The sequence below is a fragment of the Sturnira hondurensis genome, unplaced genomic scaffold (genome assembly GCF_014824575.4).
Source record: "Sturnira hondurensis isolate 20B ecotype Veracruz unplaced genomic scaffold, ASM1482457v3 Scaffold0006496, whole genome shotgun sequence".
NCBI classification, from domain to species: Eukaryota; Metazoa; Chordata; class Mammalia; order Chiroptera; family Phyllostomidae; genus Sturnira; species Sturnira hondurensis.
In genome coordinates this window covers 14,272,210-14,288,987 of record NW_028079127.1, presented here as the reverse complement: position 1 = coordinate 14,288,987, position 16,778 = coordinate 14,272,210, and the positions used below count along the sequence as shown (strand labels likewise).

The window sequence follows — 16,778 nt, the reverse complement described above, 5'->3', positions numbered from 1 at the left end:
CACAGGGACGTAAATGGTAAATGTGAAGTAAATGGAGAGCCCACATTTCTCAGCACGTTCTCTCTGCACCTCCACCGCCCCTCCCATCCCCTCCCCTCCAGGACCGTCAGTGCAGGGACAGCTGCGCCCTGGGCCACGGGAGGCTGGACAGCCTTCCCGAGGGTCCGCCGGCTCCTGTGGAGGAGTGTCACCTGGGAGCAGCCACCCCAGTGCCCTGCAAGTGACAGGGTCCGGGGTTGAAGAGGGGAGTACTGAAGGGGATGGTCCCCTGCCCAGGCATGGGGGCGGGGGGGAGAAGGGCAGCGCATGGACCATACAGCGCCAGTCACCCCGCGACTGTGAGGACGGGGACACCACACAGCCAGGGCCCCACCTCACAAACACAGGAGTGAAGAACACAGAACGCATGTGCTTCATACCCACCCTCTAAACCATCCAGATGCAGACATGCAGAGCCACGCCTACAGCCTGGAATATCCTGCCGATAATGGCCGCCCAGCCACCTCCAGACTTTGTCCCTGGTCCTGCAGCCTCTGGGACTGGTTACCGGTGGCCCTCACTGCAGTGCGGGGGAAGGCCTTCGGGGTCCAACAGCTCAGCCGCACGCCCGCTGGGGGAGTGGAGGCAGCCTTGCCCTGAAACGGATCCCAGAGCCTGCTGTCCAGGGCCTGCCACCTCAGACCCAGACTGCACACTGCCCTAATGCTCTCTGGCCTGGAGCAGACTGGTTCAAAGAGCTGACTGTTTTACATGTGCTGTTTATTTTGTGGGAGCGGGGGGGGGGGGCGGCGGCGGCGGTGGCGCAGTGCGGGTCTTGGCTGTAAGAAACCAGCTCCGGGCTGTGGTCGGTTTTCCTGAGGTTCCTGTCATCACCACATACTGTCCTCAGCCTCTACCACACGCCATGCTCGCTCTACGAGCTGCCCCTCAGCGGTTACCCCCACAGTGCCATCTTGGTCCCCCCCCCCGCCCGTGGCCCAGAGCCTGGCATGTGAGCCGGGGCCACTGCACCAGCCCCAGTGGCAGCAACAGTGCTCAGTGAGGTAGACCCCGGACACCCAGCTAACCCTACGTGTGAAAGGGAGCTTGGAAGAGACACCTGGAACAACCTCCCTTTAACTCGGCGCTTGGGACTGAGCACCAAACTGCCAGCAACGAGCAGAAAGAACAGAGCACAGAAGCAGCAACAAGACGGTGCAGAAAGACCCTGGCTCCCATGGGCACACTCTTCCTCAACAGTGAGATGCCACCCCAAGGAGAGGGGAGTCCCCAGGGCCCTGGCTCCCCACCCCAGCCCGACCCCTCCCAACGTGTGGGCAGGAGACGTGGGGCAGCCTGGCAAGCCTCCCTCAGCGTGCCAGGGGGAGCACATTCGACTTTCACCAACGTGATGACCTTGGTTAATGTCCAGAGGCTGCGGTTTCCCCAGGGCAGAACCAACTAGATGCGGGGATTGGGGCTTGACCCCAACACAGCCTTGGGGGAAAAACATTTAATGCAAAATTTACCTCCCAAAACATACAGATAAATAAGTTCAAAACAGCCGAGGAAAGAAAAAACCCAAATTAAGTGTAACTGCCCATTTCTCTTCAGTCCCCGATATTTCCAAAACACTGATGATAAAATAGACAAAATAACTAGTAAGTAAAGAAGATACAAAACATCCAACAGAAAACAACCTCAAATAAAAAGATAACCAAGGACAAACCCTAATTATTTTATTTCTGTATATCAAGACTACAAATAGCATTTAACACTTAATTTATTATTCAGATTAAGAAATTACACATTTGTTTCGATAACGGTCATTGTCTTAGAAGTGTCGTTCAGTCCCCGCATCTAAACGTGTATTGCTAGTCTGGTCAACGCAGGGGGGCAGCCCGGCGCCCGCCGGGGGAGAGGAGCCTCGCCGAGGTTCCCGCCCGGCGCCGGCGAGGGCCCCGCCCACTTCCGGAGACCCGGTCGCCCACCACCATCAAGTCAGATCCTGATAAAGTGCCCGTCTCGCGGGAATTACAGCGCTCCTCCCCTGGATGCGTGTCTGGGGACTGTCCCGTCTTCCTTCAAAGCAGCACCGTTGAGGGGGCGGAAGGGGCGGGAGGGTGGCGAGTCACCGACATCCGAGGAGAGGACATCCAGCTCAGGGGCGAGGGGGGCAGGCCGCAGGGCGAAGGTGCAGCCGCCACTTTGGTTCAAGTGACTGGATCGATCTCAGTGTCTCTTCTCCTACATTGCCGTCCATGGGAGGCCGCACACGTGCTGTGCCGTGGGGGCTGGACGGAGACCCCTCCTGACAGCTCCGCAGGCACAGAGTGCAGGCAGGTGGAAAGGAATGAAGTACCCGCCACGCACCGCCCCCCCCCCCACGAGACTTTCGGACGTCAGGATGCAGGTCCACAGAACGCCCCAAACGAGCGTGCTAGTCCCCTCTGGGAGCGATGGCTTAAAAAGCACAAGGAAAACACCATCACACCTCTCTTCTCCAGACCTCGCCACTTTGGGAAAAGGCAGCAGGAAAAACGCCTTCAGTTTGAACAGTCAGGCTTGTAAACAGTTCGGCCACACGCGAAGCCGCGGCCCCTGAGAGTCAGCCCCCACCTCCCAGACCCTGTGCCCCGCAGACCAGAGCCCGCCGGCGCCAGCAGCCGCCCAGCTCAGGAAGGCCCAGAACCCACCCGCCGAAGCTGCATCTTTGGTTAACTCCACTGAGTCGCCACCAGTCTCCCAACCGTGCTCGTCCCGGCAGTATTCCCAAACCAGCCGCGTGGCACCTAACGTCTGTTATTGTAAGTTATCTGGAAAGCAACGTCCATCTCAGTAAGGGACCATGACCTAAGTCATTTACAAACTGGAGGGGGTGACAGAGGGGCAGGGGAGCCGTGGGGGTACAGCCTGAGCGCGTCGGTCTGGGAGGAGCTACTCACGACGGAGGCACGCAGCTTCTGGGCGCGGTGGGGCCCCCCGGGCCGGCTCAGCTCAGCTCGAAGCCAGCTGCGCACTCGATGGCGTACAGCAGCTTGCTGCGCAGCAGGGACTCGTCGTGGAACTCGGGGAGCTTCAGCAGGTTCATGCAGGTGCTGGCCGTGGGCAGCCGCTCCAGGTCGGAGCCACCGTGGTGGATGCAGAAGGCTGGGTACAGCTCCTGGAAGACAGGGGCGGCCAGCATGGCCATCAAGCCCGCTTCCAGACAGGCGGCGCACAGTGCGGCTGCAGCGGCCCCGAAGGGGTGCACACCCACGTGACCGCGTGCCCACAGAGACACACAGTGGCCTAGTATCCAGAGTGGGGGGAGTGGAGAGCACACCCAGAGCCACCTCCCTGCTCGGACAGGGACGCCCGGGAGCGCCCCCCCCACGCCCCGCCCCCCGCCAGCATGCAGCTGCTGCCCCGCCTGCCGGCTGCCCAGGTTCATGTCGGGTTCAGTGTGTGCTCTGAATGGGCAAAGCTGGCTGTGTGCAAGGCCACGCAGCGCAGGACATAGCGACCGTGGGCTCTCCCGGTGGGACTCCCTGAGTACTGCAAGGGCGGGCGCCGCGGGCTGGGCCCCAGGGGGTGACATCTCACTCCAGTTCACAGGCCACTCCCAGCGTCTCACAAAATCATCAGACAGGAGTCCAGAGAGAAACAGGGAAAGCGTGTTATCTTCTTCATCACCGTCATCATCATCATCACTTAGCGCTCTGAGCACAGCGAGAGCACTGCTTCTCAGCTGCTTTAAACAAACCAAAGCGCCCAGGACCGGCTCTGTGACGGCAGGGTCGGTGAGGATGGCGACGGTCATAAGACCAGGGAATGAAGGCGTGAAATGGAATTTGCAGTCAAATACCCCGTTTTAGCGTTTCTTCCTAACACCAACGGATGCCCTACTTGGAGCCTAAAGGTACAAGAGCGGTTCCGCCCGCACTCAGGCGGGGCGCCGGCGCAGGCAGGACTCAGCGGGCACAGTGGGGAATCTGCGTAGTTCAGGGGGAGAAAAGCCCGCCCTTCGCGGTGCGGCCTGACGGTGGCGTCACGACTTCCGGCGGCACATTAATGCTTCCTTTGTCCGGAACAGTCACACTCGTTAAACACCCTGACCCTGAATTCCCTCTGGCACGTGTTCTCCGCTCCAACAACCTGGCACTGCGGCGTTTCCAGCCAGCGCACGCCACTCGCCGCCTGCTGTCCCCGGGCTGCGGCGGGGGCCAGGCTTCGCCGGCCCTTCGCTGGCCCGCCGTTCACTGGGCAGCATGCAAACCGAGGCGGGTTTTCCACATTTGAAGGCCAACTCATGACAACTGCACAAACCTCTCAACACTCTTCAACTCCACATTTAATAGATTTTAATTTTTATGTACTGATTTGAGAAAAACATTTGTTGCTCCATTCATTGATGCATCATTGGTTGACTCTTTAGCACCCTGACCAGAATCGAACCTGAAACCCTGGTGCACGGGGAGGCTGCCCTAACCCACGGAGCACCCAGGGGGGACCCGCGGAAAACACCCGTGCTCACCGAAAACAGCCCCAACTGGGAAGCACGCCCCAGGGCCCCGAGAGGGCCGCCCCAGCACGGCCCGCAGTGCTGACGTCAGAGGGGAGGCGGCGCTCCCTGCACGGCTGGTCTGTGCGCACGCACGGCACGTACGGCACGCACAGGACCCCGCGCCGGACAGTCAGAGCTGTGCTGCCGCCCACAGGCCCTTGAGTCTGGGGTGGCGCCATTGCCCCTACGTGGCCACTCCCCTCATCCCCAGGCAACCACTGCCCTGCTTGTGTCTGGACATACAGCACACGTGTTGCCTGTGTCTCTCTCCTTCCCCTGGCACGATGTCTTCAATGTGTGTGTGGTGGTGTGTTAGGCGCCGTGTTCCTCTGAACTGCTGGGTGCACCCCTGGGTGGGCACAGGGATCCCCAGTGCCCCGGATAGACATGTGGACCGTCCCCAGTGTGTGGCCTCCTGAAGAGTGAGGCTCTGGCGCCCCCTGGACAGCCACGCTGCCCTCTGAGTCCGGAGCATTCCTCGGAGCAGCTGCGCTCCCTCAGGCAGGGGGACAGTCAGGCTGACCCACCCGCGCCCCTCGGAGATGCCTCTGGGGCGTGCAGCCGGGAGCAGGAGCCAGGCGGGGACGTGGGCTCTGCGGCAAGTACCAGGACACCAGGTGCGTTTCTGGCCCACGGCCCCCCGCAGACCCTGACTCCCGGGTTCTCTGGGCGGTGAGGCTGTGGGGCCAGGACCGTAGTGGGGGAGTCGGCCTCGCAGCATGCCCCTCTGCCACAATTTGGCTGAGGTTACGGACTATGCTTGCGTTTTAGGGACCCAGCAGGAACACCAGTGCCTCCAGGGACCCCTGAGGGGCGCCGAAAAGAGACAGACGGAGAGCCATGGGGCAAGGGGAGGCTACAGCGGTCTCTGCCCAGTCCTGGCAACTTCTCTGTCAGTTTGGAATGGTGCGGTGCAGCCAGGTACCAATGTACACCGGTGAGCCACCAGGCAACGCTCACTGTACACGCACTTCTGCTCACGCACCCTCCTCCCCAAATGCATGGCCCACTGGGCGTGCTCCCAGGGAGCACAGCCACGGGTGACCACCAGGAATGCGGGAGGGCGGCGAACAGACCAGTCCCAGGCTGCAGACCGAGACACAGAGGCTGCAGACACCAAGGCTGCAGTGCTGCAGACATGGTGCGAATCAATGACCTGGAGCCACTGAACCGTGGCACACTCACGTCACCTCCCTGGACACGCAATGCCCTGCTGCCTCCCCGCCCAGCCTTTCAGACCAAACGCACAGAGGCCGTACCTTGAACCCCAAGAGGGGGGGCCGGGAGCAGCTGGTGACGAACTTGAGCAGCTTCCGCTTCTCCTCGTCCGTGAACCCCTCCACGACGCGCCAGAAGACCCGGATGACGGGGTGGTCAGCAGAGTAGCCCCCTGGCAAAACAAGCACGTCTCCGTCACACACACTACACGCAGAAGCCGGCTCTCCAGCAGGCCGGGCTTGCACGGCTTGGCCACCCCTCCCGGCACGTCTTAATGTCCCTGGGGGTGGCGAGCAAGCTCCAAGGGGACAGAGCCTTCAATGGGGCCAGAACGGGGAACACTTGCAGTCACGAGACGGCCCACAGCATGAGGGGCTGCTGGGACCGAGGCCTCAGGGGCCACACAGGGAGCTCAGGGCGATCTGAGGGGCAGCGCCTGAGCAGCGGGGGCTGTAGGGGCTTAGGGGGCTTAGGGCCCACCCCTAAGGGGGGCAGACTGGGGACTCTGTCCGGAACAGCCCCTCGCCCTGCCTGCCCGGGCGTCTCCTCCTCCGCCGGCCAGGCCCGGAGCATGGTGATTAGACCACTGTTCTGAAGCGTAACATCTGCTACTTACAGCTTCTAATCTGCTTAAGTGCTTCCTAAAACTGAAATAATTGCCTTCTATTGTTCTCTCATTGTTAACATACTACAGAAATAACATCAATAAAATATCTTAAGTGCATTAATTGGCACCAAAATGAATATGATAATATTTTAAAACTATTTACTGGAATAGCTAAGATCATTAAAGGCATGAGCTTTCTGTGCAGACAGAGGAATGCAAACAACCCAAGACAATTTCTTGGCAAAGGAAGGGCTGGACTAATTTCATTTTTCTACACTTATGACTTGATAGTGGGGACAGTGTGACCTTAGATTATTTGCCTTTGCGTAAACACCAGAGTTCAAGTTTAGAGCAATATGAATTAGTTACAGAAAGGGCAGGTACATGAGCACGCACACACGCTCGTATGTATTTACATGAGTAAATGATTTTAGCAGATTTACGGAGTTTGCAAGCACCACGTGGATGTAGTTTTGGGACGTCTCCATTCCCTCAGCAAACCCCACACCGCCCACAGGCCACTGGTGCCTGCCATCCGCCCGAGCAGATGCCTTGCCCGCACGGAGCCCTGTTCACAAGCTGGGAGACTCCCACACTATCCTGGGTCCTGAAACCTCGTCGAGTCCCCGCAGAGTGAAGGCTGGGAAACAGGTCCCCACAGCACAGAGGGTGGGAGGCTCGTTCCCACTGTTTAAAAACTGCAGTAAAGGAAAGTACAACCCACCTGTGAGGCCTCTGCTAAGTGGCGCTGACCACGCTCACTGAGCAGGGCTGTCACTGCCGGCTTCCGACCAGCAGCCCCCTCCCCAGCTGCTGGTCACCTCCAGCCCACGTCAGTGCCCAGGAGGAAGGCCCACTGCAGGTTACTCAGGGGCTGAGTCCTACAGTCCATGCCTTTCCATGTGCACCGGGCTCGTGTCCCTCAGCAGGGAGGTGCCAGGGCCTGCCTCACTTCTCCCGGCAGCACAGACTACACTTGCCCACAGGCGGGTGTTTGGGCTGGGTCGGCCCCTGACTCCTGTGAGCTGTCGCGGGTGCCCGGGGCGGGTCCCTGCTCCACTCTCTGTGCTAGGCTCACCAGGCAGCTGTGCCGAGACCTCTGGGAGCCACCAGACCGCCTGCCACAGCGTCTGCTTTACGTCCCCAGAGCGGGGCGCGTTCCTCCCTCTCCCATCCAACCTGTCACCTCCCATGTGTGCAGGGGTCACTTTAAGTGCTCTCCCCCCCAATCTGGGGCTTGTGCTGTCATTTCCTCGATAGCATCTCTGGAAGCCCACGATCTATGATTTGGAGGAGGGCCGATGTCCCACCAGTGTCCCTTTTCTGGATCACGCTCTTGGGCGGTACTCTGCCTAACCCAAAAGCCACGACGGTTTCTTCCTTCGCGTCACAGCACAGTCTGCCCCGCAGGCCTCTGACCCCCTTCGAGAAGGCCCACTCTCTCTCTCTCTGGATCTTGGCCCAGCAGCAGTGACCGGCTGAGAAGCTGGTGAGCACAGCAGAAGGCTTCGCTTCTGAACGCCCAACGACGGACAGCCGATGACTGACTGTCCCTGTGACCACTGCCCCGTGTCCTCATCACCTTGGCTTCGTGCTGCGTTCCGGACAGAGCCTGACTGCTTTGGCTCTGCCCCACAGAACTGCTGCGGCTACGTTAGGTCCTGCGCATTTCCAGACACCATTTAAAACCAGCCCACTCATCTCCAGTCGGCCTGTGGATCCTGGGATAAAGGGCTATGTTAAACCTGCACCTTAATCTGGAGGGAAGCCCACCAGGGACGAGCGGACGGCCACCCACCCACCCGAGTCTTCTGTGCGCCACACCTGCACTTCATTCTTCTCGATGCTGCTTTGCACACAGCTGTTTCACGAACCTCACCCTTCACTGACACAGAGACGGGGCTGGCTCCTGTGCACCAACCCACATGCAGTCTGCCGAAGCTGCTGGTCAGCCCCAGGGCGTCTCCTCTCTCTGTGGCCACGTCGACCACGCAGACCTTTACTTCTCCCGCTGTTCCTTTCCTGCCCCCTGCCCGAGTCATCCGCTGCACCTGCCGGGCCCCCTGCGGGGCTGGGCAAGACAACAGGAGCGAGCCCCTGCGCCTCAGCGGTGAGCACAGGGGCCTCTGCTGGCCAGTGTGCCGCCAGCTGTGAACTCTGGACACCCTGCGTCTGCTTCAGGGAGACCCCGCTGCCCTGCTGTGCTGCGAAGCGTCACCCTGCACAGGCATGAGGGATAGTCATCTGTAACTTCCTCTTCTGGGGTCCTCTTCTCTGCCTTTGACATCAGGCAAATACTGATTTTTGAGGAGAGAAACCCTCCCCTCACTCAGCCACAGCTGGATGTCCTGCATAGGACACGCATTTCTGACTTAAATATTAAAAGGAATATGCATTTGCCCTGGCTGGTGTGGCTCAGTGGACTGAGATGCCGGTTCAATTCCCAGTCGGGGCACACGCCCGGCCTGTGGGTTCTGTCCGCAGTCAGGACGCATATGATGCATGTCTCTCTCTCACATCAAGGCTGCTCTCCCTATTCCCCCACAGAATCAACAGACATGTCCTCAGGAGAGTATTAAAAAAGAGTACAATGATGCCCTGGCTGGTACGGCTCCGTGGATTGAGTGCGGGCCTGCGAACCAGATGATTGCAGTTCGATTCCCAGTCAGAGCACATGTCTGGGTTGTGGGCCAGGTTCCCAGTGGCGGACGAGTGGGAGGCAACCACACACTGGTGTTTCTCTCCCTCTCTTTCTCCCTCCCTTCCCCTCTCTCTAAAAATAAATAAATAAAATCTTTAAAAAAAAAGAGTACAATGAAGAAAATTGCCTGTTATTTCATTAGTTGTGAATGGTTACTATCATTTTAAAAGATGTATACAGATTTTGAATATCCTTAGTTTTAAAAAGTAAATTATGCACTATGTATACTATTCACACAATAGAACAAGGAAAACAAAATTTTAAAAAATATGTGTTTATTTTTAGAGAGAGGGAAAGGGAGGGAGAAAGGGGGAGAAGAAACATCGATACGTGGTTGCCTCTCGGGCGCCCCCTACTGGGGACCTGGCCCGCAACCCAGGCCTGTGCCCTGACTGGGAATTGAACTGGTGACCTCTGTTTGCAGGGCATTGCTTAATCCACTGAGCCACGCCAGCCAGGACAGAAAAACAAACTTTAAAAAAAGCAAAACTGATTTGTAATCTCAGGACCACTGATCAACTTTGCTTCTATCTGGTCCCAGTTCACTTTCACATTCAGACACGGGTCACAGGACACACGCCACTGAGCCACCTGGTCTGGTCAGGACTGTGCTCTGAATTTCCCGGCACGTGAAATACTCCACAATGTCCATGCACACAATGAAGACAGACCCGCTGGCACAGAACAGAAATGATTTTCACGTGCTTTAGACCCTGCACAGGTCTCTACAGACGAGCCAAGAGACTGAAAGGGTGAACGCACCCTCCCCAAACATTCAAAGGTCTGTACCGTTTCCTGTGAGCCATAGTCATGCAAATTTCAGCAAAAAGTGTTCAGATCCTTCAGGGACTAATTTAACTTCTGGGCTTCGCTTGTTAAAAAAACACAACAACACGGTAGCCCTGGCTGGTGTGGCTCAGGGGTCTGAGCCACGGCCTGCAAACCAAAGGGTCACTGGTTCAATTCCCAGTCAGGGCACATGCCTTGGTAGCAGCAGGCGAGGTCCCAGGAGGGGGCATGAGAGAGGCAACCACACACTGATGAGTCTCTCCCTTTCTTTTTCCCTCCCTTTCCCTCTCTTTAAAAATAAAAGACTTTACACATTGGCAGAAATAGAAATGAAGCTGTCTATTCTAGTGGGGAGTTAAATCCCATACACCTCCTTCATCACAGAAACCACCGGTGAGGATAGTCACGGCGGGGAAACGTTTTAGGCTCCTGCCGCCTGCCAAACAGAAGCCACACCCCCGCCGCACGGAGACGCCAGAGGAGACGGGCTGAAGAGCGGGCAGGGGCGGCAGGGCCCGGCACCAGTGGCTGCTGCAGGGTCTGTTTCTCTCATCGCTCCGACACGCACCATGAGGTTCACTTAAAAACTCACAGGCGCCCAGAAGGCGCACTGACTGCGACTGCAGCTTAACCCATCGCTCCTCCGACGGCCGGCATCGCTGAGTGTCTCCATGTGCTTGCTGGCCAATTGTGCAGCTTTGGTTTGTCACTTTCTTGAAAAGCAGACACACTTAAGTTTAATATAATGAAACAAATAAAGACCCGATGAGGCCCAATTTTCAGGCTGCTTCTTTTCCTTTCCGTCTTTCTTTTCTTGGTGGGCTCTTGGGGGCTGGCACTGCTGTTAAACGTGCCAGCCTGGAAGCAGCCCACTGTCCACAGGCGGAGGAAGACCCCACAGGACGTGCAGCGGCTGCATCTGTGCGTAAACACACGGGCATCGGAGGAGCAGGGACTTGCTGGGGGAAGGGGGCGCGTGTGGAGGGACTGCAGACGGGACCAGGAACAGGGCCGTGGCCTCACTGCAGTTTCTAAAACTGTCGTTTTGCAGTCCCCACTCAAGGACACATTTTCATTGCTCTTAGAGAAAGTGAGAGGAGGGGGAGAAACACTGATGCGAGAGAGAGAGAGGCACCCCGACTGGCTGCCGCCCGGACTCACCCAGACCGGGAATCGAACCCGCAACCTCTTGGCCGCAGGCTCACTACAGTCTTTCAACACACAGGGTTGAAAATGCGTTGCCTACATAAGAACGGGCGCCGGCGGCGTGTGTAGGAAGAAGGGCGGTTACATACCTGAGTAGTTGGTGAAGGATTTCAGGTCCTCTAGACTGATGGGCACCTGTGCCCCAGAAATCAGCACCTGGAAGAAGAAACATTGTGTGGAACGAGAGGCGGGGTGAGGGAGCCGTGCCCCCCACGACGGCGCCCCTGGGCGTGCTGGGCTGCAGACCTGGATCTCCTGCTGGTCGAACATGCGTAGCCACTCCAGGTTGACCACGCTGGCCAGGCCCTGGCGGAAGGCCAGGCAGTGCTGGCGGATCTGCCGGTTCAGCCTGTAGTCAGCCACCAGGTGGATGTAGGCGATGCGGTTCGCGCTGGTGACGGGGATGTCTTTTCCACCGGACTTTAGCTCGACTACCTGTGAATGTTAAGACAAGGGTCTTAAAGCCCTTGAAGCAGCACCACCGGAGAAGCGAGAGCCAGGAGGGATCACCTCCCAGAGGCTGGGCAGCGCTGCTTTGCGAACAAGAGCCTGAGCAGTGAGTGGACCACTGTGTGCGCCCAGCCCACGGGCCTGTGTTCCCAGGGCCCAGCAGCTCGGCCCTCCTCACAGGCATGGACCGCCCTGCTCTCTCCACGGTAAAAAGGGATGGCAGCAATGTCACCATGGCCCTTCCGTTTACAATATCAGAAACCACAAAGGGCCAAGCTCTGATCCAAATGACCCCCTGAAGTCGGGGGGGGGGGGATGCATTCTGGAGACAGCACGGCTTCAGGACTGAGGCTGCAGTGACCCAAGGACTCACACCAGCATCCGGCTCACTTCTCCTGACATCAACAGGAGGTGACGTGTGATGACGGAAGCCCCTACAAGCGAGGCAGCTGATGACCACGGACGACTGCAAACGCCCGAGCCTGACTCCCAAGAGTATGCTTTCAAGCTCCCTGTTCATGAGCACCTAAGAGAAAGGCCTCCTCCATGCACTCCAGCACCGCTGTCCACAGCGAGGAGGAGAAAGAGACGGTCCCTCCAAATGGAGCACAGACGCCTTGGAGTGACAGCCCTGGGCCGAGGACCAAGCAGCATGGCAGACTGGGTGTCCTGTGACCGCAGAGTGGGCAGCGAGCTTCTGGGGTAAAAACACGGGGAGGATCTGACTGCAGGAAACAAAGACACCTCGCCCAGGGGGCACCAGCTTCACCCCATCTCCCGGCTTCACCGCACGTCTTTCGGCGCCAGGGCTGCCTGGCCTCACGTAGTGATGCAGCCCTGTCACTGGTGCCTGTCCTCAGCACTGAGTTGCTGTCTCCACTGTGGTGCGGGGCTATGCCCCCAACACCCCTGCCCCACCGTGGCCACTCCGACGGGCCACCTTTCACCAGCTGGCTTGGGCTCCACTTCCACAGATGAAATGCAGGGGCCCCTTAAGTGGACTAAAGGCCAGTAACAACGGCCCACATTCCATGTGACTCGGAGACAAAGGGCCCGAAAGGCAATCAGTGGCAGCCAAGGGGCTTCCCGACCCCCAGCCAGACAGCATGGACATTTCTGGAACCCGAATGTGGCCACACCTTACACTCCTCTCAGGCTACACGCACCTAAACCACCACGTGGGTTTAACACCAGGTCAAACTGGTCCCCAGACGTCCATCCATGGGGCACCCCTGCACCTGTACACACGGACCAGAGCAGTGTCACCTATAGCCAGCGAGGCCCCTCCCAGACATACAGCCTGGAGCAGCCCTGTCCCCTGCACCTCAACAGGGGCCTCTGGCCAGCCCCAGGTCACAGAGCGCAGGGCAAGACTTCCACCGTGGTCTCCCGCCTCCAGGCCAAGGCCAGTCTGCGTGGTGGACGGTGATGCATGGCCCTCCTTAAGCCTGAACACCTCAAGGGAGGCGTGCACGCCGACAGCGGAGGCTGAAGCCTTGAGCTGTTTACTGCGGGCCAGCAAACAGCCACACTGGCTGCACTGAAGACATCAGATTTGAAGAGAAAGCCACAGTTCTGGACGGGAAGATTAACTGACAGGCCTGCAGACGCAACGAAGAACCTGCACATTGGAGGTCTTGAACCCACGGCACGTTGTAAACGTGAAGACCTGCACCGAGGGCTGGGCTGTTGCATCTGCGTCTCCAGAAGTCTGTGAGAGCTCCCCAAATTAGATGTCTTCCCAGTGACTCTCTCAATTCACCCCATTCGACCGGCTGGTCTAATTATTCTCACACAGCACCCTCTGCAGCCCTGTCACTCAGGGGACCTGCCGGGAGCCACGGAACCGGATGCCAGGCCGCCGCTGTCAGCAGTCTCGGTGCTGAGACTGCCCAACTACCGAATCGAGGAGGTTACTGAGTGACCCCAGAATGGAGGCGACGCCTCCTCCCTGCCGTCCCCCTTCCCCACCAGACAGAACGAGGCGCCGGGACCCTGTGGTGGTGAGGCCCCCGGACAACGGCAGTCCCGGGCGCTGTGAGGACGCCCTGCCCCGGGCCGCACCTGTGCCTCCCCGAGGTCGTTGTTCACCACGGTGAAGTTCAGCCCCAGTTCCTCCACATCGCCCTCGTAGCTCTTGAGGAACAGCAGGTTCCGGTACACCTCCGGGTCCAAGGACGCCAGGTGGTGGATGTCCACATCGGCGCTGGTGCCCAGCAGCTTGGACAGGAAGAAGCCGGCGAAGGGCAGCTCCACCAGCATGTTCTCGTAGAGGGCCTGCAACAGGACAGCGCCAGCGGTCAGTGCCTCCCGGCGGTCCCCAGGCTTCCGGAAGACCAACAGCCGGGTGCATCCTGCAGGGCCACGGAACCCCAGGCAGCAGGCGGCCTTCCTCTGTGTCAGAGACCAGGGTGCCGGGGCACGGACTCAGTGGGCGCTGCGTCCGCTACTGCCAGGCCACAGCCGCAGCAGTCAGGCATGCGTTCGGCGCATCCAAGACCCTGCACCAGACTATCGAGGTGTTTTAGGGGCTGAAATCACAGAAGGTTAACACCAATGGGAAATTAAAAAAAAAGATTTTTAGTTATTTTTAGAGAGAGGAGAAGGAGAGAGGAGGGGAGAAACAGCACCGTGTGGACGGCACCCACATGTCCCCCCCGGGGACCCGGCTCTGCACCTCCCGGTGCTGCCGTCACCGCGCACCGCAGACTGAGGGGCCTGAACAGCAGACGTGCTGTCTCTTAGCTCTGGGGGCCACAAGTCCACAGTCGGGTGTCCTCAGGCCACATTCATCCTGTGACCATGAGCCAGCCCACACCCGAGAGGCAGACACCCCCTTCTCACCTTGTGGAGGACTGGCTGGGGCCACAACCAAGCTTTCTGGTCAAAAACCACTGCTGAAGACAGCAGCTCCCATGCCGAGCACCTGCCCAGTGCAGGACAGTGTCAAGGACACACTTGGCACCCACTGCCTGGCTGCTGGCTGCTGGCGGCTGCCTCGAGGTCCAGGTTCCTGCACGGGCCTTTCTGGTGGGGACACTCCCACTTCCCAGGTGAGAGGAGTAGTGATGTGGCCCTGACCCATCAGGTCAATGGCAGCTGCAGGCCTGGCCCTGCACTCGGTGGCCATGGACCATCTGTCTGGGGGACAGCCTGTGACCCTTGGCCAGGATGGAGTGACCTCAGAAGGACAGTGGGTGTGGTGAGGAGGGTCCCACCTTGGAAAGGCCTGGGGGAGGCCTGCCTGGGGAGGTGTGTGGTGACACAGGCACATCTCCTGAGACCACAGCACTGCACCAAGATCTCACCGGCACACGCTGAGAGGGCCCACAGCCAGGGAAGGGTGCCGTGCACCCAAGGTCTCAGCCCCTCCCAGGCCCAGCAGGGAAGGAGCTCAGCCAAGCCCAGCGGCCACCATGCGAGCGAGCAACTGCTGGGGGAAGGGGTGGTCGGGAAGTCCCACACTCGAGAGGGCACCTGTCACCCACAGCCCTAAGGGCGCTCACAGGCCAGCCCGGCCGAGTTTCCACCTCCCCACCAGCAGGCCCACTGGCAGTGCCAACAGGCTGGTCACGTCACCCTGCGGGCGACGTCTAGGAAGCACATCTTCCGGCATCTTGCTCCCGGAAGGCTTTGTGGCCACAGGGCCCAGAGCTCCTGTCAACTGCGGACTCTGCCACATCCCCACCAGCCGATGTCTCAGGGACACGGAAATGGCTTGCTTTTACTTCTGATCTGAAGACTAATGTTGACCCAATACTTTAGAAAAGTTGGCAGAAAAGGCCGTCTTCCTGAGGGACCGGGTAATGCCTCGGCTACTGGCACCATGGAGGGGAACTGGGCTGAGGTGACGCCGCAGGCCACGGCCTCACAGCGCACGGGAGCCCTGCCACCTCAGGGTGAACAAGGCCGGAGATGGGAAGCCACGGCGACCAGATGGGCCACATGCAGGATAGCCGCCCTGTGCCTGAGGCCACTGTCTGTCAAGTCTGCATCGGTGACAGCAAACCAGTGAGACCGGCCACACTGGCCCGAGCTCCCTGAACTTCAAACAGAACCCCACCGTGACTCACAAAGTGGAAACGCAAAGGTGCAATTTTTTACAGAAGGCAGCTCTCACCCTCTGGAGCATTTATGCACAGGCACTAATAAATGACAGCACTAAAAACCACGATTGCATCAGCTAAATGCATTATAAATTAAATTTCCATAATGTATGCAACCGAGACACAAATGTCAGCATAAATCAAGGTATTTTCTAAACACAGGTTAATTATACAACTTCAAAAACTGCCTATTTTTTATGCAAAATAATCCACTTAGCATTTTTCATCTCGGCCAGCTGACCGGCTGGTTCCCGAGCTACATCAATAACCACCTGTCACAGAGACCGGCCATAGGTGTATGGAAAAAACCTGCAAGGGATTTTTCAACTGTCTGTGTTTTATGAGTGTTTATAGGTGGAAATTGTGCCAAAATGATCTGAAATAAAGAGGATTAATTATCACAGGAGCCTTTTAATATAAGTGAGTGCAGCCCTGCCCAATTACCACAGGGCTGCGGCTCCGTCGAGAGGGCAGGTGTGGCCCACGCCGCGCTGCTCTCTGTGCTGCCCAATAGCGCCGGTAATTTACTACATTAAGAATCGATAAAAAAAATAATGCTTTTCAAATGCATCTTTATCAATCTTCAGGTGGCTACAAAGTGAACATTTGTAACTTCATCTGAAAACTGTATCAGCAATGTCGTTCTTAAGGGTCCCTGAAGGAACAAGAAGAAAACCCTGCCTCGGGCCCTGCTGGCCTCCAAGTTTCAAAGACGAACAGAAACACAGAGCAGGGACGTGCATTGGCAGCAGCGTGCTTCTGAATGCAGGAGCGGTGTGTCCCGTGGCCGCTGACCACTGCGTGCAGGCTCCGAGGGGCGGGTGGCCGTCCACAGCCCACATGTGGTGCCCACCCACGGTCCAGGGACCACTTCGCGGCCTGGAATCTTGTGCCCGTGATTCATGTTCAAAACCACAATTACTCCCGCCTCGGCTGGTGTAGCTCAGTGGATTGAGCGCGGGCCTGCGAACCACAGGATCCCGGTTCGATTCCCCGTCAGGGCACATGCCTGGGTTGTGGGCCAGTTCCCAGCAGGGGACTCATGAGAGGCAACCATACACACTGATATTTCTCTCCTTCTCTCCTTCCCTTCCCCTCTAAATATAAATAAATAAAATCTTTAAAAAAAAAACACGTTTACTCCCTTTGGGGACATCTCAGGTTACAAAAACCACT

The 16,778-nt window shown here is 58.2% G+C and overlaps 1 protein-coding gene across 3 annotated transcripts in view; it reads right to left on the bottom strand.

The window, feature by feature from the left end:
* Positions 1-1,694: 1,694 nt before the first annotated feature.
* Positions 1,695-16,778, bottom strand: part of UBE3C (ubiquitin protein ligase E3C) — a 74,953-nt gene continuing 59,869 nt past the window's right edge. For all 3 annotated transcript variants that reach the window (XM_037049512.1, XM_037049514.1, XM_037049513.1), the window contains 5 exons: positions 13,561-13,773; positions 11,293-11,481; positions 11,136-11,202; positions 5,785-5,915; positions 1,695-3,142 (listed from right to left, as the gene is read on the bottom strand). In XM_037049512.1, the coding sequence (XP_036905407.1) occupies positions 2,972-3,142; positions 5,785-5,915; positions 11,136-11,202; positions 11,293-11,481; positions 13,561-13,773 (771 nt within the window). In that variant the 3' untranslated portion in view covers positions 1,695-2,971. The remainder of the gene's footprint in view (positions 3,143-5,784; positions 5,916-11,135; positions 11,203-11,292; positions 11,482-13,560; positions 13,774-16,778) is intronic.